We start from the raw sequence: 26,604 nt of genomic DNA on the forward strand, positions 1-26,604 counted from the left end.
AACTAAATAATACAAATTAAAAAAAAAAAAAATTAAAAGAAAAGACAGCTGGGGGTACTTTGCAAGATTAAGTTCCTCTACTAAATTGCAAAGTTTCACAGCATTCTTCTTGTCCATACACTTTAAAGAAGAAAAATAGTGACATACAGTAGCTCCTTATGAAAAACATAACAGTTTGGTTTTACTTTCATTAATCTATTTTTATGTATAAAAAAATTCCCAAGAATGATTATTGTGTTAATTGCCAATCCCTAGTCTGTGAACCGGTTTGCAGGCGGATTAAACGCAGCGCCACATTGACTTTGTTGTTTTGTACTGTTTTCTTTTGTCTGTTTTGTTTGTTTTCTAGTAGAAAAAAAAAAGATACACAGATAGAAGTCTGGGACAAATTTGAGGATATAATAAATTAAGATGATGCATGTGCTATTTCAGTTGTTGGTCTGATGAATCATTAATGTTTGAACGTTTAGGTTAAGACAAACCATAATTATTCCTGTAGCACATTAAAACAAGATCACTTTCTTTTCTTTTAAAATCAAATGCCAGGAACCCTGTAGCGTCCTAGATGGTCTTTTGTGATTGTATATTTTATTATTATTATTTTAATTATTGTTATTATTATTAGATTAGATTAGATTGTCCTTTATTCCTCCCCCAATGGGGAAATTGACACACACATGCAGGGAAAGGGTAAAAAAATGAATGAAATGATAGATAAATAGATAAATGATTAATAAGATAAATGATAGATAAATGATTCATTCTAATTTTAATTAATTAATGATATATTTAATTCCCAATTTAATTAATTAATGATGTATTTATTTATTTAATTTTGGCACAAAAAATCCTCCATACTCAACACCCCATACTATCAATTTTACATCGTGCAAGAAATAATGGGCGTGGCAATCAAGTTTTGCGCATGCGCAGACCCACAAAGTAGCATTTCTCGGCAGGTAGCAGGGATTGGCAGAACACCGGTTCAAGCGGATTAAATGTAGCGCCACTTCGGGTGAACTCGGGTTTCTTCGGCATTTTCCGGCGTCTCCGTCCGACTCCATGAAGATTTGTGAAAACAAATGAATAGTTTCCTGTTTCCGGATTTGCTTCCCTGATCACTTTGCATTTAAAAAATATATATATATATTGGAGATTTATTTATTTTATTTTTAAACATTTTTCCGTCCAGCCGTCTCGGCGGCTGTTGTTTTTTTCGCGGGCTTCGGGCTCGGCTGAGATCGGACACCCCGCCGTCGTTGCGCCGCCGCTGCTCGGCCAAACTCGGCTTTCGTCGTCGTTCTATTCGGGAGGATCATGGAGGAGGCCGACGCGGCCACGAAGGCGCTCGGGCTGGACGAACCGCCCCTCGGCGGGTCGCCGGCGGAGGCGGGGGACTCGGAGACGGAGTCGGAGGCCGAAGTCACCACGATGGCGATGATGGCGGAAGCGGGAAACCTCGTGATGGGAGCCGAAGCCCTGCCGAACACACACGAGGCCGAGGCGGCGTTCGGAGGTAGTCCCGTTCGGGAAGGGGTTAAAGCCGAGGCTGCTGGGGATGTTTCATCAAGATGGCATCACAATCATGCATTTATACTGAAGGATTTATATGAATTAGCAACGATTATCGCCTGAAACTGCACGAAGATGCAACAAAACCCGCAGCGCCGAAGTCCGTTCACGAATTGTTTAATTTAAGCATATTCATGCCGTATAATGCACGTTTATACACATACTGTGGATTTCTTTCACCCTTTTAGTTGCGTTAATCCCGCTTAATTCGGCAACACAGAACATCAACATTGACCTATAAATCCTTTACATATTACTCTTTTAGCAGCGTTGCTTTGCATTGCATAGATAGACCACCACTTTATTACAAATGATTTATAACACTTTCAGTCATAAAATAAAAATGATATAAATAATACAAATGGATATAAATATAAATTATTTAAAGGGGACATTTTGAGAATAAAAACGTCTGGGGCTTAATGTCATTTTAATTTCAAATTTTGGTTATGCAAGTGACAACCCAATGAAAAAACTTAAATAATGCAACCTTTTTTCTTAATTTTTGAGTCAAAACGTGTATTTGAATGAGCTGTGGTGCAGCTGTCTGGTTCTGTGACGTCACAGTCAGTTATCACATGATTGTATGCTTTCTTTCACTCTTTTAGTTGCGTTAATGCTGCTAAATTCTGCAACCCAGAACATCAACATTGAGCCATAAATCCTCTACATATTACTCTTTTAGCAGCGTTGCTTTGCATTGCATAGACCACTACTTCATGTTGATTATAACAAATTATTTAACAGTTTCAGTCATAGTATGTAATGGCAGGGTGGGCCATTTTTTAAAATAATACAAATGGATATAAATAGAAGTTATTTAAAGGGGACATTTTGAGAATTTGAGAAACTGCACGAAGATGCAACAAAACCCGCAGCGCCAAATTCCGTTCAGGAATTGTTTAATTTAAGCATATTCATGCCGTATAAAGCACGTTTATACACAGGACTGTGTGGATTTCTTTCACCCTTTTAGTTGCGTTAATGCCGCTTAATTCGGCAACCCAGAACATCAACATTGAGACATAAATTCTCTACATAATACTCTTTTAGCAGCGGTGCTTTGCATTGCATAGATAGACTACCACTTCATGTTGATTATAACAAATTATTTATAACAGTTTCAGTCATGGCGGGGTGGGCCTTTTTTAAAATGATACAAATAATACAAATGGATATACATAGAAACTATTTAAAGGGGACATTTTGAGAATAATAAACGTCTGGGTCTTAAGATCATATTTTTATTTTTTGGTTATACAAGTGACGACCCAAGGAAAAAACTATTAAATAATGCAACCTTTTTTATTAATTTGTGATAGCCTGAGTCAAAACGTGTATTTGAATGAGCTGTGGTGCAGCTGTCTGGTTCTATGACGTCACAGACAGTTATCACATGATTGTATGCTTTCTTTCACTCTTTTAGTTGCGTTAATGCTGCTAAATTCTGCAACCCAGAACATCAACATTGAGCCATAAAACCTCTACATAATACTCTTTTAGCAGCGGTGCTTTGCATTGCATAGGCCACCACTTCATGTTGATTATAACAAATTATTTATAAAAGTTTCAGTCACAATATGTTATGGCGGGGTGGGCCTTTTTTAAAATAATACAAATGGATATAAATAGAAATTATTTAAAGGGGACATTTTGAGAATAAAAACGTCTGGGTCTTAAGATCATATTTTTATTTTTATTTTTTGGTTATACAAGTGACGACCCAATGAAAAAACTATTAAATAATGCAACCTTTTTTCTTAATTTTTGATAGCTTGAGTCAAAACGTGTATTTGAATGAGCTGTGGTGCAGCTGTCTGGTTCTGTGACGTCACAGACAGTTATCACATGATTGTATACTTTCTTTCACTCTTTTAGTTGCGTTATTGCCGCTTAATTCGGCAACCCAGAACATCAACATTGAGCCATAAATCCTCTACATAATACTCACTCAAACTAGCATATTTGCATTGCATAGATAGACCACCACTTCATGTCGATTATAACAAATGATTTATAACAGTTTCATTCATAATATGTTATGGCGGGGTGGGCCTTTTTTAAAATGATACAAATAATACAAATGGATATAAATAGAAACTATTTAAAGGGGACATTTTGAGAATAATAAACGTCTGGGGCTTAAGATCATATTTTATTTTTATTGTCTAGTTATAGAAGTGACGACCCAGTAAAAAATAATGCAACCTTTTTTCTTAAGTTTTGATAGCCTGAGTCTAAACGTGTATTTTAATGAACTGTGGTGCAGCTGACGGGTTCTGTGACATCACAGACCACAGCTTTGGATAAAATTATCCAGCCTCTCCATCTGTTACTCCATCCAGCTTCACACGGTAAAGTTTTCGCTATTCTTTGTTTGACATGAGTACCGGTACTATCGGATCTGTACAGGACTTTAAAAAAAATAGTGTTTTATGTGCCCTTTTAATGAGATTAAACAAAGTCTGTTGAACCAGAATTAGATTTGTTTGCACTGCATAAAAGGAAAATCTTATCTAAAGAGAATATGTTGATCATAAGGATGTACATTTTTGACTCATTACTGTTTTATTATCGCAGCCTAAAGGGTAACTCTTGAATAATGGGGTGTCTTTCAAAGGACAAGATATCAAGATATTCTCGAAGAAGTAGCTAAAGTTTTTGCATAAAAAGCATCAAAAACTGGAGGATTTACAAATATGAGCAACTTCTACAGCAATGTAGTGGCCGTCCAGCTGAAAAAGGTGCTCCTGGTTGAGTAACTGTTGTGTTCTTTGCTGCAAACCACTTAAACTCCTTCAAGGCATCAGGAATCCCCGATTATTGTCTTTCAGTAAGATGATGAGCCGACGATGTAAACGATGTAAAAGTGGTTTAGTGCAAACATGTAATTTTGTTATTTCTCTGCCAGTTAATGCAGATGAAGAGCTAATCTGAATCTCTCGTTGTTATTCAGAGGTGACTGCGGTGACGGTGGGGGATGTTCAGACGTCAGAGGACAACGTCTTCACCACGACGGTCGCGACGTCGGGAAGCCTTCCTGAACATGTGCTGGTACGGATGGTCAGACTGCTGCACATGCTCACTCTCTCTCTCTCTCACTCCCACTCTCTCAGTCAGTGCAGCCATATTAAATCATAAAGAAATAATAGTGACGTCCATAATCATCGGTGTACAACAGATGTTGTCTCTAGATCAGGGGTCGGCAACCCAAAATGTTGAAAGAGCCATATTGGACCAAAAACACAAAAAACAAATATGTCTGGAGCCGCAAAAAATTAAAAGTCTTGTATAAACCTTAGAATGAAGACAAATGGCAAAAGGCGAAATGTGTAGAAAAATGTCGAAATGTTGAGAAAAAAGTTGAAGTGTCGAGAAAAAAGGTCGAAATGTTGAGAAAAAAGTCAACATTTCGAGAAAAAAAGTCGAAATGTCGAGATTAAAAAGGAAAGGAAAACATAAGAAAAAAAGGAAAAAAAAGAGAAAAAAAAAGAATAAAAAGCAAAAAAAAAGAGAGAAAAAAGGTCAAACATTTTTGAAAAAGCTCCAGGAGCCACTAGGGCGGCGCTAAAGAGCTGCATGCGGCTCTAGAGCCGCAGGTTGCCGACCCCTGCTCTAGACGCTTTCCAGAGACCCAGATCATGACCCCCGGGCAATTATTACATAAAAATGGCAGGTAAAAACTCCCCTAGTGGGAGAAAAGCCTTAAGCCAAACAGTGTCAGGAAAAACTCCCCTTTAGGAGGGAAGAAACCTTGAGCAGGACCAGGATCATAAGGGGGGACCCTCCTACCGGAGGCCAGACTGGGGGGGGTCGGGGACGTCAACAGCACAGCAGGCAGGTGGAAGCAGCAGCGGGTGAGGTTGATATACGGTGTAATTGGCTACTATAATGGCAAATAATGTAATTTCAAGTTGATGATTGTATCTTTAATATTTAAAATTCATGTTTCATCTCCAAATTCAGTCCAATTTAAATCAGTAACATTTACCCTTTTTGGTTTCGGTCTTGAGCTGAACTAGTCTTGGTCTTCGTCTCGGTTTAGGCAGTCTTGACTACAAGTCTACTGACAAACAAAATTTCTTCTGTAAATAAATGATCAAATATACTTTTTTCTGATTTGTTAAATTCTGTTCTGTTCATTTAGTTGTCGTCCTTGAAACTTCTGAGGGGTTCACAATAGGGCTGGGCGATATGGACCAAAAGTCATATCTCGATATTTTCTAGCTGAATGGCGATACTCGATATATATTGATATTTTTTCTGTGCCATAATTGGGGTTTCCCCCAAAGCATTATAGCATAGCATCTCTGTTAGCATCTCTGTTAGCTTCATTTTTTTCTGAGGCAAACCCTTAAAAAAACAGTCAGTTTTAATACAAAGCCTCGTGCCAAATGTCACACAGGTTAATTTATTAACAGAGGTCTGCACAATATCAACATGTATAAAACAAATGAAATAAAAATAAACTGCCTGCATATATAGAATAAAAATGCTTCTTGAATAAAATAAAACAAATATCCCTTTCCTGCATAACAATTAAATTAAAATACACTGTGCAATTAATACAATGTAGACAGTAACAGGCAGACTTTTCCACTGAGGTTGACAGTTGTGCAAATAACAAAACATTTGTGCAAATCTCAAATAAAACATTCAAGTCAATTTGTCACAAAATAAGCTATATCAAAATCATTAAAAAAAAAAAATGTTTTTTTTTTAAATCGATATAAACGATATTGTCTCGTACCATATCGCGTTTGAAAATATATCGATATGTATTAAAATCTCGATATATCGCCCAGCCCTAGTTCACAAACTTAAACCTGCCAGATGTTCAAAGCGACTTTGGTGTGTCTCCCCAGAACGGCAGAACCACCCTCCAGCTGGGGGAAGGTCTCAGCTCCCAGAAGACCACCCTGATCGTGGTCCACGCCGACGGCAGCATCGTGGAGGCTGCCGGCCTCAAGTCCACGGCCACCATCACCTCAGGTGTGTGTGTGAGTGTGGTTGCTATGGTACGGTAAAGCAGTACACTAGGCCTGGTGTACTGCTTTACTTCAGGCAGCAGAGGTGGCTGTTTTCTGACATGGACTCATGCGTGAGCGTCTCTGTGCGTCCTCCAGGTCCTCAGACGTCGCCCACGCCGCTGACGCCGCCCCAGGACAAAGACTCCTGTTCCAAGTACAACTGGGACCCTTCGGTCTACCACAACGAGCTGCCGGTCCGCTGCAGGAACACCAGCGGCGTCCTGTACAAGAACCGGCTGGGATCAGGTCATTTCCGCACTCGAGGGGTTCGAACCGGGGCTTTTATTTACGGATATTTACGGACTATAAGTCGCTCCGGAGTACAAGTGGCACCAGCCATAAAATGCATAATAAAGAAGGAAAAAACATATATAAGTCACATTTTTGGGGGAAATTTATTTTATAAAATCCAACACCAAGAACAGACATGTCATCTTGAAAGGCAATTTAAAATAAAAATAGAATAGAGTAGGCCTGTGTTGAAAAAATCGATTTCCCAATTCTAAATCGATTCTCATATTCATTTCTAAAAATGGATACATATGTCTAAAGATCGATTTTTTTTTTTTTTATTTATGTTTTTTTTTTTTTTTTCATCATTACATTATCATCATTACATTACAACTTTTGGTTATTTTTTTGTTTATCCCCAAAAAAGGAATGTTTTGTTGGACACGAGAATAACTGGTGCCATGTTTTTGCCCTTTTAAATATGTTTAAAGGTATGAAAAAATTAAAGTGTTAGGTTATAATTGCATAAATTGTCTATATTTAATTACTTTATATACTGTCTTGGGGTTACATTTGCAAAAAATGCTAAAAACCAAATGCTCAAAAATTAAAAACCAAAATAAACCGAAAATGGAACAAATAAAAACGGAATGTGGGAAAAATTAAAACCGATTTCATCCGTCTCTGTTTCCTCCCTGGATCTGTTTGGTAATTCTGACCCACGATGTTTCTGTTTCAGTTCTATCAGCATTCTGGGAGCTGATTGGTCCTTACAGCATCATTAGCTGCAATACTTGCTGTTGAATCTCAATATAATACTAGTATTAATATGTTGCAGAACTACAGTCATATCATTCATGCAACAGCTCAAAAGACAGTTTTAATAACACTAACCCAAATCAATATCGGAATCGAATCAAATCTTGATAATCGATTCTGAATCTTAAGAATCAGAATCGAATCGAATCGATTCTTAACATTTGAATCGATCCCCAGCCCTAGAATAGAGGCAACAAAAGGCTGAATAATTGTACGGTTTGCTTACGTTACATGACACAACTGAGAACGTGCCTGGTATGTTAACATAACATATTAGGAGTTATTCAGATAACTATAGCATAAACAACATGCTAAGAAGTTTACCAAACCAACCGTGTCACTCCAAATAACTAAAATCCAATGAAACCTTCATCCTCGGTGTCACTTTTAAACAACTCTGCTAACTCCGGAGGTAGAAGATGATCTTCCTCTTCTACGTCGCTTACGTCAGACTCATCTTCAGTTGCACTTTGCCCTCTTGCAGTTTAGAGTGAAAATAACATGTGAAATGATATACCGGTAATAATGTGTTAATAATTTCACACATAAGTCGCTCCAGAGTATAAATCGCACCTCCGGCCAAATTATGAAAAAAAACGCGACTTATAGTCCGGAAAATACGGTACAATAAAAGCTCCGCTTTACGTCTGCGTGTGCCTGAGTGACGATCGCTTCAAGATCCTGATGATTATGAAAGTCTGTTTGAGTTTGAGAAATCAGTCACGCAGCGGATGTTTTCTTTTTTCCAAACTTTATTGAAAAACTGCAGGCATACATTCATTTTTTTATGTAAAATAAAATCTTTCTCAGTGTAGATATTTACAATTGGATAATAAAAAAATAAAAACATATAAATTAAAATAAAATAAGGCACAAAATATCTCCTTATTCTGGAGTTACTGAAAGTAAGCTTAAAGTACAGCAGTGTTCGTTCACTTTTCTTATATGACATTAGCTCTAAAGTGGTTATATAAAAGTTCCAAATTCCACTGTAAATATAAAGTTAATAAATATAAAGTTTGGAAGGGACTTGGAGAACTTCATCTTATTTACCCATCAGAAGCATACGATTTGTTATAAAGCATATTGGTTTGTCATCACATTCAAATTTCCAGATATCTTTGGTTGTGATTGTGATGTTCCTCCAAGATAGAGTTGACGATGAGCCAACACAAAACAAATGTAGAATCGTCTCTGGCTCATCTCCACAAAAAGTGCACATTTCATCCACTTCAGCAAACCCAGAAATTAACTTGTTACAAGGGTAAATACAAGGCAACATTTTAAAATGAACCACTTTAATTTTATTTGAAATACAAAATTGAGAGGGACACATCCATGTCTTGCGCCAGTTTATACCGACAAACTGTGAATGTCACCCAGCGGATGTGCAGGATGCTGTGACATCACATTGACATCACAGTGACGTCCAGTACTCGAGTTTTAAAAGAAAAATCAGGGGGGATGGTGGATTTGATCATATTGGGACAGATAATTTGTGCTGATTACAAATAATATAATATATTACAAATAATAGCAGTGACCAAAACAGCTGCAGAAATACTGCAGGAATGACATAGCAGCAGTTAAATGCAGCCTTCTGTAAGCTTTAAATATCCACTGGGCTTACATCAAATACATCAAAACACAACAATAAAAAACACTTTTCTGAACTTATCAATATGACTCTGTCCTTCACAGGATAAGTAACATGGATCACTGCAAAAACTCACAATCTTAACAAGAATATTTGTCTTATTTCTAGTTAAAATGTCTAATTTTAGTAAAACAAATCTCATTACACTTAAAACAAGACTCATCACTGGAAAAAATAACCATTTTCACCTGTTTCAAGTAGATTTTCACTAGAAATAAGTAGAAAAATCTGCCAGTGGAACAAGATTTTCCGACTTATTTCAAGTGAAAATTTACTTGAAACAGGTGAAAATTGTCAAATAAGTTATTTTTCTGGTGATGACTCTAAATGTTGAAATAGCAGTAAAACCACATTCATTGATGAAATGACATAAGGGATGGAAAGGAGGGATGGCAGTTTTACAGGGGGGATGATTTGGACCGTTTTTATTTCAGGGGGGGATGCCATCCCCCTCATCCCCCCTCAACTCCAGTACTGGTGACATCACGGCCTAACTTTAATCACATTTTCAGAAAAGATGAGATTGAGCGACTGTTAAAGCAGCTTCTGTGCTGTATCTCTGTGGTCATGAGCCTCATCCAGACCGTTACACCCTCCACTTCTCCTCCCTCACTCACGGCGTTGTGTTTCCTTCAGGGGGCAAAGGTCGCTGCATCAAACACAACCAGCAGTGGTTCACGCCCACCGAGTTCGAGGGCATGGCGGGACGAGCCAGCAGCAAGGACTGGAAGAGGAGCATCCGATACGCCGGCAGGCCGCTGCTGTGTCTCATACAGGTACTGACCTTAAATGAAATTCTTCTTGAAAACCGTGCAAAGTTATGGATAAGCCCTGAATGCAGGCATTGTGACGTAGAATTGTCAAATTGGTTTGATTCACCTCATGAATCCCAGAATGCTGATAGAACTGCTTTCAGAAACATCGTGGGTCAGAATTACCAAACAGATCCAGGGAGGAAACAGAGACGGATGAAATCGCTTTCATTTTTTCCCACATTCCGTTTTTATTTGTTCCATTTTCGGTCTATTTTGGCTTTTAATTTTTGAGCATTTGGTTTTTAGCATTTTTTGCAAATGTAACCCCAAGACAGTATATAAAGTAATGAAATATAGACAATTTATGCTGAACACTTTAATGTTTTCATACCTTTAAACATATTTATTTCTTTTTTGGGGATAAACAAAAAAATAACCAAAAGTTGTAATGTAATGATGAAAAAAAAAAAACATAAATAAATAAAATTTAAAAAAAAAGAACCCCCCCCCCCCAAAAAAAAAAAAAAAAAAAAAAATCGATCTTTAGACATATGAATCGATTTTTAGGAATTAATATGAATCGATTTAGAATTGGGAAATCGATTTTTTTCAACACGCCTATTCACTGTACAAATTGGTACAGATTACTTTTGTAATACTGTATTTGACCCGGTCTTTGTACGTTTTGACCATGTAGAAATGTAATTCTTGCCATTGTGAGAATGAGATGTACCTGTTGTATTCTACTGCCCTTACTTTTTAACAACTTGTGTTTTTTATTATTTTACCTCTTTTCTTATACCGTATTTTCGCGACCATATGGCGCACTGTGTGGAAAGGCGCACCCTCAGTTTTGTGTGTCATTTTTGGTTTTAAAACATACATACGGCGCACCGACCCAAAAGGCGCCGTCTACGGAGACGGAGCTGCACACACGCACGCTGCAGAACACACGCGCTATAAATACAGCGGAAGCAAAACTTAGTTTGATATTTTATTTCACTTTTCACATCAATCAAACCCTTCAAAGGTTCATATTCTGTTTCTGCATTAAAGAATTTAAAAAAACCACCGGGTTGCTGCACATAAACCTGTCTCAGCCACTGATCATCTCCTCATCCATCCAGCCCTTTTCATTTCACTCTGGCTGGAAAAGTCTCTTTAGGGAACGCTTTTCTTTTAAAAATCCCGACCGTGGCGGTCCAGGGTCCCGCTCCCCGTCTGCTCCCTCGCGCTGGACCGGGTCCGCTCCCCGTCTGCTCCCTCGCGCTGGACCGGGTCCGCTCCCCGTCTGCTCCCCCGCGCTGGACCGGGTCCCGGGTCCCGGTCCGCCCCCCCGCGCTGGTCCTGCGGCGGTCCCGGGTCCCGCGTCCCGGGACCGCCGCGCTGGACCCGCTCACAGGGGAGCCGGTACCGGGTTGTATGCGACAGGAGCTCCGTTAATTCAGCTGCGCCAGTCCGAATTTCCAGACCTGTCACAGCCACTTGATCATCATCATCCCTTCATCCAGCCACCCCTTTTCATTCACCCTTATAATGACTCCGGCTGGAAACGTCTTATGCAAAGTTTTTCTTTTAAAAATCACCATACAGTTTCTGTCCATCAGCTGCGCCAGGCAAGCGCCACATAAACCAGTAAGTGTGTGTCGCGCCGCGAACACACCCGCGCATGTCGGGACCCGGTACCGGGTTTGTAACCGACAGATTTGGCTGCAAATTTCGGAGGGTGAAGCTGATCTGACCTGAGACAGACCCCTGAAATCTCTGCTCGTAAAGCGGCCGGGAACCAGGTCGATCGGACCGCTTTGGGAACCAGGAAGTCGGGCTGCAGCAGCGCCCATCACCGCGGCTTTAACCGGGGAAAGTGACCGGTTCCGACCGACCGGGACCGGAGCAGCCCACATGGACTGGTAGAAGGGGTTCCCGGGGGAAGGGCACCGGCATTTCAGCCGGATCTGCAGCGGGGATGCGGCGATCGGACCCGCAAACCCACGGCAGGTGCTTCCTCGGTTCCGACATGCAAAACACACGCGTGCTGCAGAACACACACACACAAGTGTGCTTATTTAAATAGAGCGGAGCAAAACTTAGTTTGATTGTATTTTATTTCACTTTACACATCAAGCAAATCCTTAAAAGTTTTCATCATCTGTTTCGCATTAAACAGCTCAGTGGAGTCTCATTCACGTTGCAACTCACGGGGGCTTCACCCGCCCCCTTCTCCCTTTACCGTTCTCATGGGGGCCGGCCTTACATTACCGTAATTCAGGTAGTAGACACGGCGCACCGTTTCAAAAGGCGCCCGGGACATTTAAAAAAAAAATAAAAAAAAATGTGCGCCTTATGGTCGCGAAAATACGGTAATTTTATTTCATTTTATTTGTTATTTACTGTTTGATTGTGTCTTGCCGCTTTTAATGTTGATGTAAAGCACTTTGAATTACCTTGTGTTGAATTGTGCTTTACAAATAACCTTGCCTTGAGTGGCGCAGCGGCGCGACTCCGCCGCCGGAGTCCTGCCTTGCTCAAGAGCTGACGTTAGAGTGGCCTACTTTAACCTGTGTGTGTGTGTGTGTGTGTGTGTGTGTGTGTGTGTGTGTGTGTGTGTGTGTGTGTGTGTGTGTGTGTGTGTGTGTGTGTGTGTGTGTGTGTGTGTGTGTGTGTGTGTGTGTGTGTGTGTGTGTGTGTGTGTGTGTGTGTGTGTGTGTGTGTGTGTGTGTGTGTGTGTGTGTGTGTGTGTGTGTGTGTGTGTCATCAGGAGCGGATCCTCAACCCCCACGCTGCGTCCTGCACCTGTGCAGCCTGCTGTGACGACCTGACACCAGTGAGTGAACCGGGGCTGGAGAGAGCTTTAATCTGGAACTGATGGGAAAAGATCTGTTAGTTGTGAGGATTCAGGTTTTTTTTGTTTTTTTTAATAGTTTTATTTGGATCTCCATTAGCTACAGCAAAACTGCAGCTATTCTTCCTGGGGTCCGACACATAATACACAGTATATTTAAAAAAAAAAATAATTAAAAGCAAACCTGAAGAGGTAGCATTAAAAAAAAAAAAAAGAATGGAAAAACAGAATATAAAGAAAAAATAAAAAGTAATTCCGTTTAACATTTAGATATAAATAAAAACAATACATATTCATACATTTTATAATATCAACAAATTCAAACAATGTATAGTTATCATAGTTTGAACCAATAACCATTTTTTATAAATATTCATTTATTTATATATATATATACCCATATACTATCTACATTATTTATTTATTTATTTGATAATAATTAAATAAGTTTTATATTTATTTATTCAAGAGATGTTTCTTTACTAACAATTTGAATTCTTTTATGTTAATAGTTTGCTTAAAGTGTTTTGGAAATGTGTGTTCCATGCAGATGTAGCTCTGTACATCACCGTTCTTTTACAATAGTTTGTCTTTATTTTTGGCAGTGAAAAATTACCTCTGAGAGCATGTCTAGCTATGATTTTTTTCAGGTTGCATTTCTGATTTCTTTTTCTTCCAGTCCGTGAAGGAGGGAGACTCTCTGGCATGTGAGAATTTAAGCATGGTAAGTTTGTTTTTTGTCTGGATAAATTCAACTGGACTTCCCATTTAAAACCTGATATCAATAACCTTTCTTGTAGCCTCAGGCTTTACTGTGATAACATCCCAGTAGGCAGAAAAGTGTGCCTATAACAGCTATAATCACAAATATAACTCATTAATCTTGTCCCTTCTTCTTCTTGATGCTTCGACTTCCCTTTTCAATATGACGTCCCAGTCCCTCCGGACATCGTCAGGCGTTTCAGAAAACAGTCAGATCCCTTCTTACTTTGAAAGCTCTATCGTAAGTTTACTTTTTTAAGTCATTTTGCACTTGGTAGCACATGAAAACATGACGGGAAAAATTAAAATCAGAACAGGAAATAATAATCACAGAAAGTATCAGGACCCTTAATTCATAATTCAAGAAGCTCCCTTTTCCGGGACTAAATGCAGTTTTCATGGCTACGTCGTCGTACCCGAGGTCGTAGTACCAAGCGGGAGGTAACTCGAGGTTCACAATGATGGTTCACTTCTTACCTGGAGGTGTTACCATGGAAACCTTTGCTGGATAAGAGATGAACGCATGTAAAAATATCATATCCTGACACATCAGTGCCCTCAGAAAAATAACCAAATCCACACAAGCGTGAGATTTTTAACCCTTTACGTAGCAGCCTGATTTAAACCGCTGTGTTCGACTTTCATGAGAGACGTGTTAATGTTTTCCTTTAAAGCCTGTGACTCTATTAGTTTACAGCGCCCCACGTACCAAATAATAATAAGTCTGCAAGTTCATTTATCTTATTTTTTTCATAAGAAACGATAAATAAAAGCAAGTTTAAATCAGCAAGTTGATGAAATCCTTCTATTTAAACATTTTAGAGCAGGTTAGATAGATTTATTGGTCATTTTTCAGCATGTTTGATCGTTTCAGTTTAGTTCCAGTTAGTTTAACAAGCGCATTAGTGGTTTTAGTTTAGATTTATCTTCAGTTTTTTTTAAATATTGATAAAAAAAAACAAACTAGGATGAATGAATCCTCTCAACAACGCCATACAAAACAAAAATCTTTATTCTTTCCTTTGAGTAATAAGACTTAGAATAAATAATTAGTAATTAGAACAATGAATTGAAAAACATTTAAAAAACACGCAAAAAAAAGAACATTAAAAGTCCATTTGACCTGTAAATGTGTTTCTTGTCAGTCGTGGCAGACGTTATAGTTTATTTCAGGTAACAGGATTGTTTTTTCCACTCTTGTTTCCTTTAACTAAAGTAACTGAACTGTTGCACAAGTTTGAGGTTCTGCGTCCTCTGGTGTAGCTCGTTACCGCCCTCTGGTGGCGCTGTGGCGAACGCCTGAACCTGTCCGTCCGTCTGTGCCGTTAAAAGACCAGTACAGACCTTGAGGACAAGCTGATGACGACCGTTAATTTGAAGGAGTTTTTGATTCAGAAAACACCTGGGACATGCAGGACAGGGACACACAGGGACAGACAGGGACCCGGGCAGAGGTGGAAAAAGTACAAAAATATTGTACTTAAGTAAAAGTACAGATTTCCTGCTTGAAAATTACTTAAGTAAAAGTAAAAAGTACCCATTAAGAACATTAGTTAAGTAAAAGTATAAAAGTACCTCAAATTAAATATAATAAAGTACCAAAAGTACATGCTGTAAAATGTACAAAAGTAAAAAGTACAAAATTATTTTCAAAAGTATTGCATAGAAATGAAGTCCTAACATTGTCATGCTGTTGAAAGTGGCTTTATTCCAAGAATTTGCTTACAACTCTAAATAATGGCAGCACTACACTTAGTGAAACACTGTGAGCTTGTAGATCTGCCATTTTTGAAATGCCTAAAGTAAAAAACAAAAAAACAAAAAAAAAAAATGTTTTCTCAGTTTTAAAGACTTAAATTTAAATTTAAATTTAAAAAAAGGGGAAGGTGGCTCAGTTGGTAGAGCGTTCGCCCATGAACCTGAAGGTCAGTGGTTCGAACCCTAGTTCCTCCTGTGTCCACCAAAGTGTCCTTGGGCAAGACACTGAATCCCCCGGTTGCTCCCGGTTGTCAGGCCAGCGCCGTTGTATGGCAGCTCCACCGACAACCGGTGTGTGAATGTGTGCGTGTGTGTGGGTGAATGTTTGCAGTGTAAAGCGCTTTGGGGCTGTAGGAGTACAGCTGGAAAGCGCTATATAAGTGTAAGCCATTTACCATTTACCATTTTAAATTGTGTGAGCCAATTGTGGTGTTAAAGGTATTGTGACATAAAAAACACATTTTTCTTGATTTTTTGTGTTTTGTTGGGTGTCTTGACATCAATTACACCCAAAAAACAACAAACTTTTAACATTCAGTGTATTGTGTGCTTGTGTATTGTGTGGATTTTCCGCATAACTGTGCAAAAACGGCGCACCTGGTTTGGTGGCGGATCGTTACGTAACGCAATATGATGGGTCATAAAGGAAAGGATCTTTTCAACACAGGCCTAGTTGTGAGACGGTGTCGTGAGACGGTGTTGTGAGATGGTGTGCAGTCGGAGGGGCAGACCAGTGGCGGCTGGTGCTAAAAATTGTTGAGGGGCGCAATTGACCTCGGCATACACGGTACACAGAAGTCACGGTTAGGTACAAGCTTGGTACAAGGGGGAAAAAAGAAAGGTAGAAAATTATTTTTAGGTCCTTTTAATTTTAAAATCAAAGTTAAACTTAAAGTTTTAGTGAAGCAGTTCAGTTCTGCTGCAGTGGAAAAAGAAAACTGAACATAAAGTAGGGGTTTAACGTTTCAACAAGTCCACTGTTATTTTGTATAGTTTTTTTCTTCCTGGTTTGGGTTCAGTTTATTTTACACATTAGAGAGAAGAAAAACATTAAGATTTCCATTCTGTCTGGAATTTATATTATTTGAAAAGATAACGTTCCTTTTTTTTCCAGATATTTGATCATATACAAAATCAACAAATATTTCAAAAGCAAGTGTTATTTAACCTATTTAAAACAAACTTTTTTACAAATCTAATTCAAACCAATTAAAGGAGATCCTCAGGTCACGTGCTTATCAAATGTTGGAGAGTTCACACTGGATTCTGTTTTACCGGCGCTCCTTACTTCCGGAAGAAAATAAAATAAAAAACATTTTGGAACCAAATAAACATTTAATTACTATTGACAGTCACCCACAGACTGAAATAACACCTTCTTTTAATAATTATTTGCATCTTACATGTTTTTATTTTATTTTATTTTTATTTTTCATCTCTTGATTTGATGGGGGCGGCGCCCCAGCGCCCTCTACTGGCCAGCCGCCGCTGGTGCAGAGGGAGAGCAGGGATCAGGATGGAGCCCTGTGAGGCTCCATTTCTGACCCATCCTCGCTCGTTGGGGCCCATTTTTCATAGAAAGACACCAAGGTTGATCAGAACCTGCTGGTTCTGACGCACCTCGAGCATCCTCGATGTATTTGAGAACCGATGTCTCCAGGTCTGATCTAAGGTCGGACTAATGGCACTTTTCCACTAGTACTTACTCAGCCCGACTCGCCTCCACTCGGTTTGGTTCTTTCCCACTAGGGGTCTAACGTGCTAAGTAGATACTTTTCTGTATCTATTCTGCCGAGGTTCTAAGCGGCTGAGTCGGCTGTATCTGACATCATCACACGTCACACAGACACAGCAGAAGAGACAGAGCTGGGGCAGCAAGCAGGCGCAACCGAAATGGGATCATTTCCCAATTCATGTTATGCCCCAGTCTAGGGGGCCACCGATTGGTCGGGGGGTTGGAGTCAGACGTCTGAGTCAGGATGTGACATCAGAGAAAGAGTGACTTTGACGGTGGATTCTTGTTCATTTTATTCCACCAGCAACGGCAGCAGAAGTCTGTTTCATGATCCAACTCTGAGGTAAAGATGTTCATAAACCTGGTGCTGAGGAGAGAATTAAAAAGGGATCTAGACGGAGATAAGGAACGACCAGGAACACAGGCCAGAACGCAGCTCCCGAGGCTCCGGCCTGCAAACATGCACAAAAGAGAAAAAAGGGGGGCTGGCACAAGAAACTACAGGAACGATGGACAAAAATGACAGCTATGAGATATTTATAATAAATAAAAATGGAAATGGAGAAGAGAGAAAGGGAAAAGGAGAGGAGAAGAAGGGTGAGAGGCACCGCCCAGTGGATCATGTCGGTGCCCCCCTGCAGCATAGGCCTATAGCAGCATATCTACCACCAAGCTATATTTGAGACTAACTATTATAGTCTGGTTCTATAGCTGCAACTATGACTACTGACTCTAACACACTAGAGTTTACACTACCTAGAGATTTACCAACACCAGCTAGAGGTCTACTAAACACTAACAGATCACACAATCAAATACGTCACAGCAGCTTCACTCCAACCTCCCACTTCTGCTCCAGGTGCTGAATTGTTGTGGAAAAGAAACCAGGCCAAGTTGAGATGAGTAGGTGCTGGTAGGGCTGGGCGATATGGACCAAAAGTCATATCTCGATATTTTCTAGCTGAATGGCGATACTCGATATATATCGATATTTTTTCTATGCCATAATTGGGGTTTCCCCCAAAGCATTATAGCATAGCATCTCTGTTAGCATCTCTGTTAGCATCTCTGTTAGCTTCATTTTTTCTGAGGCAAACCCTTAAAAAAACAGTCAGTTTTAATACAAAGCCTCGTGCCAAATGTCACACAGGTTCCTTTATTAACAGAGGTCTGCACAATATCAAAATGTATAAAACAAATGATATGCATAATGCATAACAATTAAATTAAAATACACTTTGCAATTAATATTAATATAATACATTGTATTATATATATATATATATATATATATATATATATATATATATATAATACAATGTAGACAGTAACAGGCAGACTTTTCCACTGAGGTTGACAGTTGTGCAAATAACAAAACATTTGTGCAAATCTCAAATAAAACATTCAAGTCAATTTGTCACAAAATAAGCTATATCAAAATCATACATTTTTTTATTTATTTATTTTTTTTCCGATATAAACGATATTGTCTCGTACCATATCGCTTTTGAAAATATATCGATATATATTAAAATCTCGATATATCGCCCAGCCCTAGGTGCTAGTGGAAAAGCGCCATACAATATATTTGTTTGGGAGGGAACTTCTTCAGCCCGGGGTCTTTTACCAGGATCTGTCCGATGTTTTACTCTTTATTCAGTTGTGGTTCATTTGAATGTAGAAAGTAAAGTCACTCAAAGTTTCAGTTTCAGTTAGAAAAACCTCCAACACTCGGCGTTCGCGGTCGTCGTAACCTAGACCAGTGTCTCCCAACCTGGGGTCCTCCCCCCCCTGGGGGGGCGCCAGAGATCTCTGGGGGGGGCGAAACTTTGCCTGCTTTGAAATTACGCAGTTGTAAAAATTATATTTGCGAATGAGTCATTCATTAGATATTGTTAGGAATCATTTATGAATGTCTTTGAATATTTTTTGTGTTTTTTATACACTGGTGACAAACACAGGAAATGATTTCATTCCTTATTATTATATCATTACTCAACATTTAATCTACTCCGACAGGTTGTTAAAGGAAAAATGTTAAAACATTTTGCTCTCATATTAAAAGAGACATTTCTCAGAAATATTTTTATGTCCTTTTATGTCCTTTTGTGCATATGTTATACATTGGTGACACAAAATGAAGGTGAGAAAAACAAAGTCATATGTATACAGAGTAAACCAAAGAGAAATGTATCAAAAAAACATAATTAATGTTCATTTTTTCAATTAAAGACTATTTTGGTGCTAGTACGTACGGGTCGGGGGGCCTGGCTGGTCTTAGACACAAGTAGGGGGAACAAGGAAAAAAGGTTGGGAACCGCTGACCTGGACGATGTGACTTGCTCTGGTGTTTGGTTGCTGATCACGCCTCTCTCCTCTCTGCTCGCTCCAGACCGGCCCGGTCCGCCTCTTCGTCCCTTACAAGAGACGGAAGAAGGACAACGAGCCTCCGCTCATCTCTGCCAAGAAGCAGATTCCTGTCACGAAGAACATCACGCTGGCTTCAGGAACCACGTGTACGTCCAGCCGTCCAGCCCTCCAGCGGCCGATAACGTGTCCGTCTCCGTCTGATCCATTGGTTGTGTCCCAACAGTCTCGGTGTCCCCGTCGGGCCAGTTCACCTCCGGCACCACCCTGACGTTCGACCGCTCTCCCTCGGGCGACGGCACCACCGCCATCATCTCAGACGGAGCGGCGCAGGGCGAGGTGTTCGCCGGCACCACAGGTACGACCTCTCCTACCATACGAGCTGCTATTCTTCGTAATGGCAGAGGATCTATGGAGCCAAATCAAGGCCAAAAGTTTTGCTAATTTGAAAATAAAATTGAACCTGAAAATTCTTTTTTACAGTTTCAAATTTTTTTTTTCGGTATCAGACTTTTGGCCCGGATCTGGCGTGGGGGGCGTGGCATCAACTGAGAGGGGCGTGGCATCATGAGTGACAGCAGAACAGAGAAGGCGGGGGACGTTCCTCACTCATGTTGCCTTCAGGAATCGTAGGTTGCAGAAGTTATCAGTAGAAGTATGATTCAACACTGTATATACACCATATTCACGTGATTGGCAGTGGAAAAAACTGATATTAGTGACACATTTCTGTTTAAAAAGCTGTTTTAGACCGTACTTGGCACCAATCGCAGTATAAAAGCAATAAACTATGCCAGACTGTACAGTTCAACAGCCACACTTTAAAGTTTGACATTTCCCACTTCCATATACTACCAAGTACGGTCTAAAACAGCTTTTTAAACAGAAATGTGTCACTAGTATCAGTATTTTCCACTGCCAATCACGTGAATATGGTGTATATACAGTGTTGAATCATACTTCTACTGATAACTTCTGCAACCTACGTTTCCTGAAGGCAACATGACTGAGGAACGTCCCCCACCTTCTCTGTTCTGCTGTCACTCATGATGCCACGCCCCTCTCAGTTGAAGCCACGCCCCCCACGCCAGATCGGGCCCAAAAGTCTGAACCTGAAAAAAAGATTTGAAACTGAAATAAAAAAAAAATCAAACTGTAAAAAAGAATTTTCAGGTTCAAATTTTATTTTCAAATTAGCAAAACTTTTGGCCTTGATTTGGCTCCATAAGGATGTTGGTGGTGCGGCCGTCCGGTTCAGTGACGGGCGGATCGATCCGAATATTGAGGAGATCGATACTTTAGCTTCAGTCTCTCAGCATACCGTAGTCTGCGTCCGCCGCCGTTTTCAGGTCCGGCCTCCTTAGCCCTTCCCTTAGTCCCTCCTCTTGTGTTTTGATGCCATGAAACAAGCAGGTTCAGCAGAGGAGCAGGAGGAAGAGGAGGAGGAAGAGCGCCATGTGGCTAAATGAAATAACAGCGATCTGTATAAAATGTAAAAGGCCTGTAAGATCCAGTCGTAACATATTTATCTAAACATGAAAAATAAGCTGAAAGAAAACACTGAGCTACAGAAACGGAGAGAAGAGAAATCCTCCCACCACCACATTCATCCCTGTGTGAAGTTTAAGTTTATTCAAGTCACTCGACTTGAAAAATATGTACTGAAAATAACATGACTGATTGATTGATTTGAATCCCCCTGATGTGTCATCTGTCAGAAAAAAACAGTCAGATTTAAACTACAAGCAGATGTGACTTGATTATTTTATTATTTCTCTTCTTCCTTTGTTCATAAGAGATCATTTTGTTCTCTTTGTTTATTTATTAAAACAATCCAGCTGCGTTAATGTTTGGGGGAGAACTGAACAATCTATTTATCTATAAATTTGGCCCAAATTCAAACCCGGGTTTTACCTGATTTATAATCCAAAGGAAAAAGTCACAGAAACACTTAAAAAGATCTTGAAAATTCACTCAGATTCATCAATTTAATGACGTTTCCACTTTGATTATGAAAAAGTATCGGCGCCATATTGGTATCGATGATACTGGCCCTGTGTTTGATTGGTATCGGATCAATACCAAATCTATACAGGGCCTGTGTTTTATCTGTATTGGATCAATACCAAATCTCGCAGCACTAGTCTGGTTATTGATCCATATCTCGACCTGACCGGGTCGCAGCCGACGTGATCTGACAGCGAGAATCAGCTGCAAAGATTTATAATAAAAGTAGGGCTGGGGATCGATTCAAATGTCAAGAATCGATTCGATTCCGATTCTTAAGATTCAGAATCGATTATCAAGATTTGATTCGATTCGATATTGATTTGGGTTAGTGTTATTAAAACTGTTTTTTCAGCTGTTGCATGAATTATATGACTGTAGTTCTGCAACATATTACTACTAGTATTATATTGAGATTCAACAGCAAGTATTGCAGCTAATGATGCTGTAAGGACCAATCAGCTCCCAGAATGCTGATAGAACTGAAACAGAAACATCGTGGGTCAGAATTACCAAACAGATCCAGGGAGGAAACAGAGACGGATGAAATCGCTTTTATTTTTTCCCACATTCCGTTTTTATTTGTTCCATTTTCGGTCTATTTTGGTTTTTAATTTTTGAGAATTTGGTTTTTAGCATTTTCTGCAAATGTAACCCCAAGACAGTATATAAAGTAATGAAATATAGACAATGTATGCAATTATAACCCAACACTTTAATGTTTTCATACCTTTAAACATATTTAAAGGCACCAGTTATCCTTGTGTCCAACAAAACATTCTTTTTTTAAATAACCAAGAGTTGTAATGTAATGATGAAAAAAAACAAAACATAAATAAATAAAAGAAAATGAACCCCCCCCCCCAAAAAAAAAATACATTTATCTTTAGACATATGAATCGATTTTTAGGAATTAATGAGAATCGATTTAGAATTGGGAAATCGATTTTTTCAACACAGTCCTAAATAAAAGTAAAACAAAATATTGATAATATGGGTAACGGATGTTTTTATTACTTTTTATTGATCATTTCATCATAATACTGATATTGATAAGTTTGTTGCTATCATCTGACCGATAAATCGATCACTTTGACATCCTTGTCGTCGTCAGTGCTGACGGCTCTGCCGGCGTTGGCCGTGGCCCCTCAGCCCATCCAGGCCAAGGTGGCGGTGGCCGCCGCCGCCTCGTCGCCATCGGCGACGCTGCCGGTGCTGGCGGGGCTGGAGGTGACCCCGGTGGGCGTGGCGGCGCCGGGGGCCGGCGAGAGCCAGAAGAGCACCTGGGCGTACCTGGAGGAGATGGCCAACACGCTGCTGAGCAACGTGCAGCAGCTGAAGGTGCTGATCGACCAGGCCAGAACCTCGGAGGCCGACGGAGGGAAGGAGGAGGCCAGGAAGGAGGTGAGGGTCGCCGTCACCTGCTGATACCATCAGCTGAACGTTCACCTGAAGTAGAGCTGGGCGATATATCAAGATTTTAATATATATCGATATATTTTCAAACGCGATATGGTACGAGACAATATCGTTTATATCGATATTTAAAAAAAAAAATGTTTTAATTTGATTTTGATATAGCTTATTTTGTGACAAATTGAATGTTTTATTTGAGATTTGCACAAATGTTTTGTTATTTGCACAACTGTCAACCTCAGTGGAAAAGTCTGCCTGTTACTGTCTACATTGTATTAATTGCACAGTGTATTTTAATTTAATTGTTATGCAGGAAAGGGATAATTGTTTTATTTTATTCAAGAAGCATTTTTAGTCTATATATGCAGGCAGTTTATTTTTATTTCATTTGTTTTATACATTTTGATATTGTGCAGACCTCTGTTAATAAAGGAACCTGTGTGACATTTGGCACGAGGCTTTGTATTAAAACTGACTGTTTTTTTAAGGGTTTCCCTCAGAAAAAATGAAGCTAACAGAGATGCTAACAGAGATGCTAACAGAGATGCTAACAGAGATGCTATGCTATAATGCTTTGGGGGAAACCCCAATTATGGCACAGAAAAAATATTGATATATATCGAGTTTCAACATTCAGCAAGAAAATATCGAGATATGACTTTTGGTCCATATCGCCCAGCCCTAACCTGAAGGTTCACCTGAACTTCTGTTGTTGTCGCTTCAGTCCAGCCTCAGCCAGCCGTTCCAGAACCAGATCTCGTTTCAACACGCCGACGAATCGGAGGCCAAGAGGAGCTCCGACTTCACGGAGATCATCATCAACGTAAGACGCACACATTACGGCTCTGGGTGGACAAACTTAACGCTGCAAAAGTTGTTTTTATGAGCTGTAGAGCCGAGGAAGACGAGTGCACGAGCCTTCCTCACCTCACCTTGTCAGGTGCATGTTGAATATCGGATATTTATTTATTTTTTCCTTTCTTTCTTTTTCCCTTTTTTATGGTAAATGGGTGATTGTGGTTACAAGTGACTATTGTTCAATTTATTTCTCATTTGCTGGGCTGGTTACCTGTTTTTTTAATGTTCTACATGTAAGAATTTGCCCTCAGTGGACTCCGGTGAACCGCTCTGCTCCTCTGTTCTGGTTCTGCAGCAGATGTGCGTGAACTGCGGCCGGGTGGCGATGAGCGAGTGCAACATCTGTCACAAGGTCAACTACTGCTCCACATTCTGTCAGAAAAAGGTGAGACGTTTACCGTGAGACGTTTACCGTGAGACGTTTACCGTGAGACGTTTACCGTGAGACGTTTACCGTGAGACGTTTACCGTGAGACGTTTACCGTGAGACGTTTACCGTGAGACGTTTACCGTGAGACGTTTACCGCCTTCAGGCACCGAAGGCTCAGACACGCCTACGAATGCACAGTAGTAAACAGATAACAATAACAAGATGTGCAATATCTTTTTATCTCACACATATCCTACCTGTTTCTTTATCTAATACTGCACTATTTTCTTCTCCTGTATATACTGTTTATATTTTTAGATTTTTTATCCTTTTTTCGCTGCATGTGTGTGTTGTGTGTACGTACAGAAGAGTATTAGGGCCATGCAGGACAAAAAATATTTGAGACGGGAAGATTTTTTTTAATTGTGCACTTCTAGAAAAAAGTCGAAATGTTGAAATTAATGTTGAAATACAATTTCGAGAAAAAAGTAGAAATGTCGAGAATAAGGTTGAAATACAGTTCCAAGAATAAAGTCAAAATGTCGAGAATAAAGTCGAATTTTCGTGAATAAAGTAAAATTTTCGAGAATAAAGTTACATTTTCGAGAATAAAGTTGAAATACATTTCGAGGACTTCATAATGAAAAAAAAATCTTCCTCCTCTAAAATGTTTGTATTTTTCTCCTGCCTGGCCCTAATACTCTTCCGTAGTTTCTTTATCTCATACTGCACCATTTTCTTCTCCTGTGTATATACTGTATATATTTTTTTAACTTTTTTATCCTTTTTTTTGCTGCATGTGTGTGTAGTGTGTACTGCTGCTGCTCAAAGTGAAATTCCCCACTGAGGGATGAATAAAGGACTATCTAATCAAATACCACCGGAAGTTAGCGCTTTATATTAAAATCCTCAAGCAGCTACAAGACAAAATAAATATATAACAATTTAAAGTTTAAGGCTTTGCAAATGCAACAGGTTTTAGTGGAGACTTGTAAAGCCCATGATCTGGTGTGATTTCCGCAGGACTGGAAGGATCACCAGCACTCGTGCTGTCAGTCAGCGGAGGGCGTGGCCGTGCAGGAGGAGGAGGAGCCGATCACAGACATGGACATGGACAAAGTGAAGTGAGACTGTTAAGTGAGACTGTCGCAGACTTCATCCAGGACTCAGTTGACGTCCCACTGTTGGCGTCTTCCCACCGGGAGCAGCTTCCTACTGGGAGTAAAAGTTCCCCACAAACTCTATCATGGTTTACAGCAGCATCTAGTGGACGCTGGAGGAACTGCAGCCTCAAATGTGAAGCTGCTGGAAACTCGATCTCAACAAAAGGGAACAGATTTGAGCCAAGATGGAGTCTGTTGGTCCGTTATGATTTAACCAGACCATAACTATCAGTATTTTGTGTTTTTATACTTTAATATATAACCTAATTTTTATCAAGAACCATCTTGATGTTTTTACTTTGCATCTTCCCAAGGAAACTGTCCACTACTGTCCTTTGTTGTCGGTTTGTGTCCACACTCACTCCCGCTTGAATAAATGTCACCTATGGTAAATAATGGTAGAACCCAGTTACTGACCAGTGGTTTATGATGACCTGTAATTAATGAAAATATCTTCAGACAGAACCAGACTTGAGTCTTCTCTCAAATGTTTTCATTGTTTTTTTTCCTCCACTAAGCAGTTTGAACTCTACAAACTTTACAAATGTGCCCATTTTAAGCTGAATAAATATATTTTAACCGTAAACTTGCAGATCGGCAAATGAGCACTGTATTTACTTTGGGCATTTTTCCTCTTCACCTTATTTGAAGATGGGAAAGAGGGAGTTTTTCGACATAAACAACTCATCGCCCTTCACTTCCAACACAAAAGATCTACAAATCTGTTCGATTTTAACATTAATTCAGTAGTGGGCTGTAAAAGGCTCCTTGGTGTTTATGTTTGGACAAGAACGTGCAGAACGTTGGGTCTCTGTATTTCAGTATTTAAGCAGACCAAAGCAGTGGATTCCACTAGATTCGCATTAGTCCCGCCCACTGAGTTTGACAAGTGAAACTGACAGTTTGACATTTCATAATTCACACGCAACACGAAATCATTAATTAAATGTGTCATTAATTAATTAAATACTGAAATAATTAATTAAATACTGAAATAATTAAATATATATATTTTACTTTAAATTAATTGTATTTTAATTAATTAATAACAATAATAACATATTTAATTCCAATTTTAATGAATGAATGACACATTTAATTAATGAATGATATATTGAATTCCCATTTTAATTAATTAATGACACATTTAATTAATTAATTAATGAATTATACATTGAATTAATGAATTATATATTTAATTCCCATTTTAATTAATTAATGACACATTTAATTAATTAATGATACATTTAATTCCCATTTTA

General features: G+C 39.3%; 2 protein-coding genes across 3 annotated transcripts in view; one reads left to right on the top strand and one right to left on the bottom strand.

Annotated features, from left to right (window-relative positions):
* The first annotated feature begins 999 nt into the window (after nucleotides 1-999).
* On the top strand, nucleotides 1,000-25,452 carry deaf1 (DEAF1 transcription factor). 2 transcript variants are annotated; one of them, XM_061720829.1, is made up of 14 exons: nucleotides 1,000-1,516; nucleotides 4,529-4,626; nucleotides 6,438-6,564; nucleotides 6,699-6,848; nucleotides 9,946-10,085; nucleotides 12,823-12,888; nucleotides 13,586-13,630; nucleotides 13,844-13,909; nucleotides 19,554-19,677; nucleotides 19,755-19,886; nucleotides 22,650-22,939; nucleotides 23,676-23,774; nucleotides 24,105-24,194; nucleotides 25,203-25,452. In XM_061720829.1, the coding sequence occupies exons 1-14, from the start codon at nucleotides 1,318-1,320 to the stop codon at nucleotides 25,305-25,307; spliced, it is 1,731 nt and encodes a 576-aa protein (XP_061576813.1). In that variant the 5' UTR covers nucleotides 1,000-1,317; the 3' UTR covers nucleotides 25,308-25,452. The 2 variants fall into 2 exon arrangements, with proteins under 2 accessions (XP_061576813.1, XP_061576814.1); XM_061720830.1 differs by lacking the exon at nucleotides 13,844-13,909.
* Nucleotides 25,312-26,604, bottom strand: part of drd4a (dopamine receptor D4a) — a 36,120-nt gene continuing 34,827 nt past the window's right edge. The window contains exon 6 of the mRNA XM_061720832.1: nucleotides 25,312-25,394. The gene's annotated coding sequence lies outside the window, so the exon portion shown is untranslated. The remainder of the gene's footprint in view (nucleotides 25,395-26,604) is intronic.

The sequence above is a fragment of the Cololabis saira genome, chromosome 5 (genome assembly GCF_033807715.1).
Source record: "Cololabis saira isolate AMF1-May2022 chromosome 5, fColSai1.1, whole genome shotgun sequence".
Classification (NCBI taxonomy): domain Eukaryota; kingdom Metazoa; phylum Chordata; class Actinopteri; order Beloniformes; family Belonidae; genus Cololabis; species Cololabis saira.

Bases quoted from the DNA above. Each gene is read 5' to 3' on its own strand.
- deaf1 (XM_061720829.1), top strand. From the start codon at position 1,318: ATGGAGGAGGCCGACGCGGCCACGAAGGCGCTCGGGCTGGACGAACCG. The intron at 10,086-12,822 runs GTACTGACCTTA...GTGTGTCATCAG, and splicing joins CGCTGCTGTGTCTCATACAG to GAGCGGATCCTCAACCCCCA. The intron at 22,940-23,675 runs GTGAGGGTCGCC...TTGTCGCTTCAG, and splicing joins AGGAGGAGGCCAGGAAGGAG to TCCAGCCTCAGCCAGCCGTT.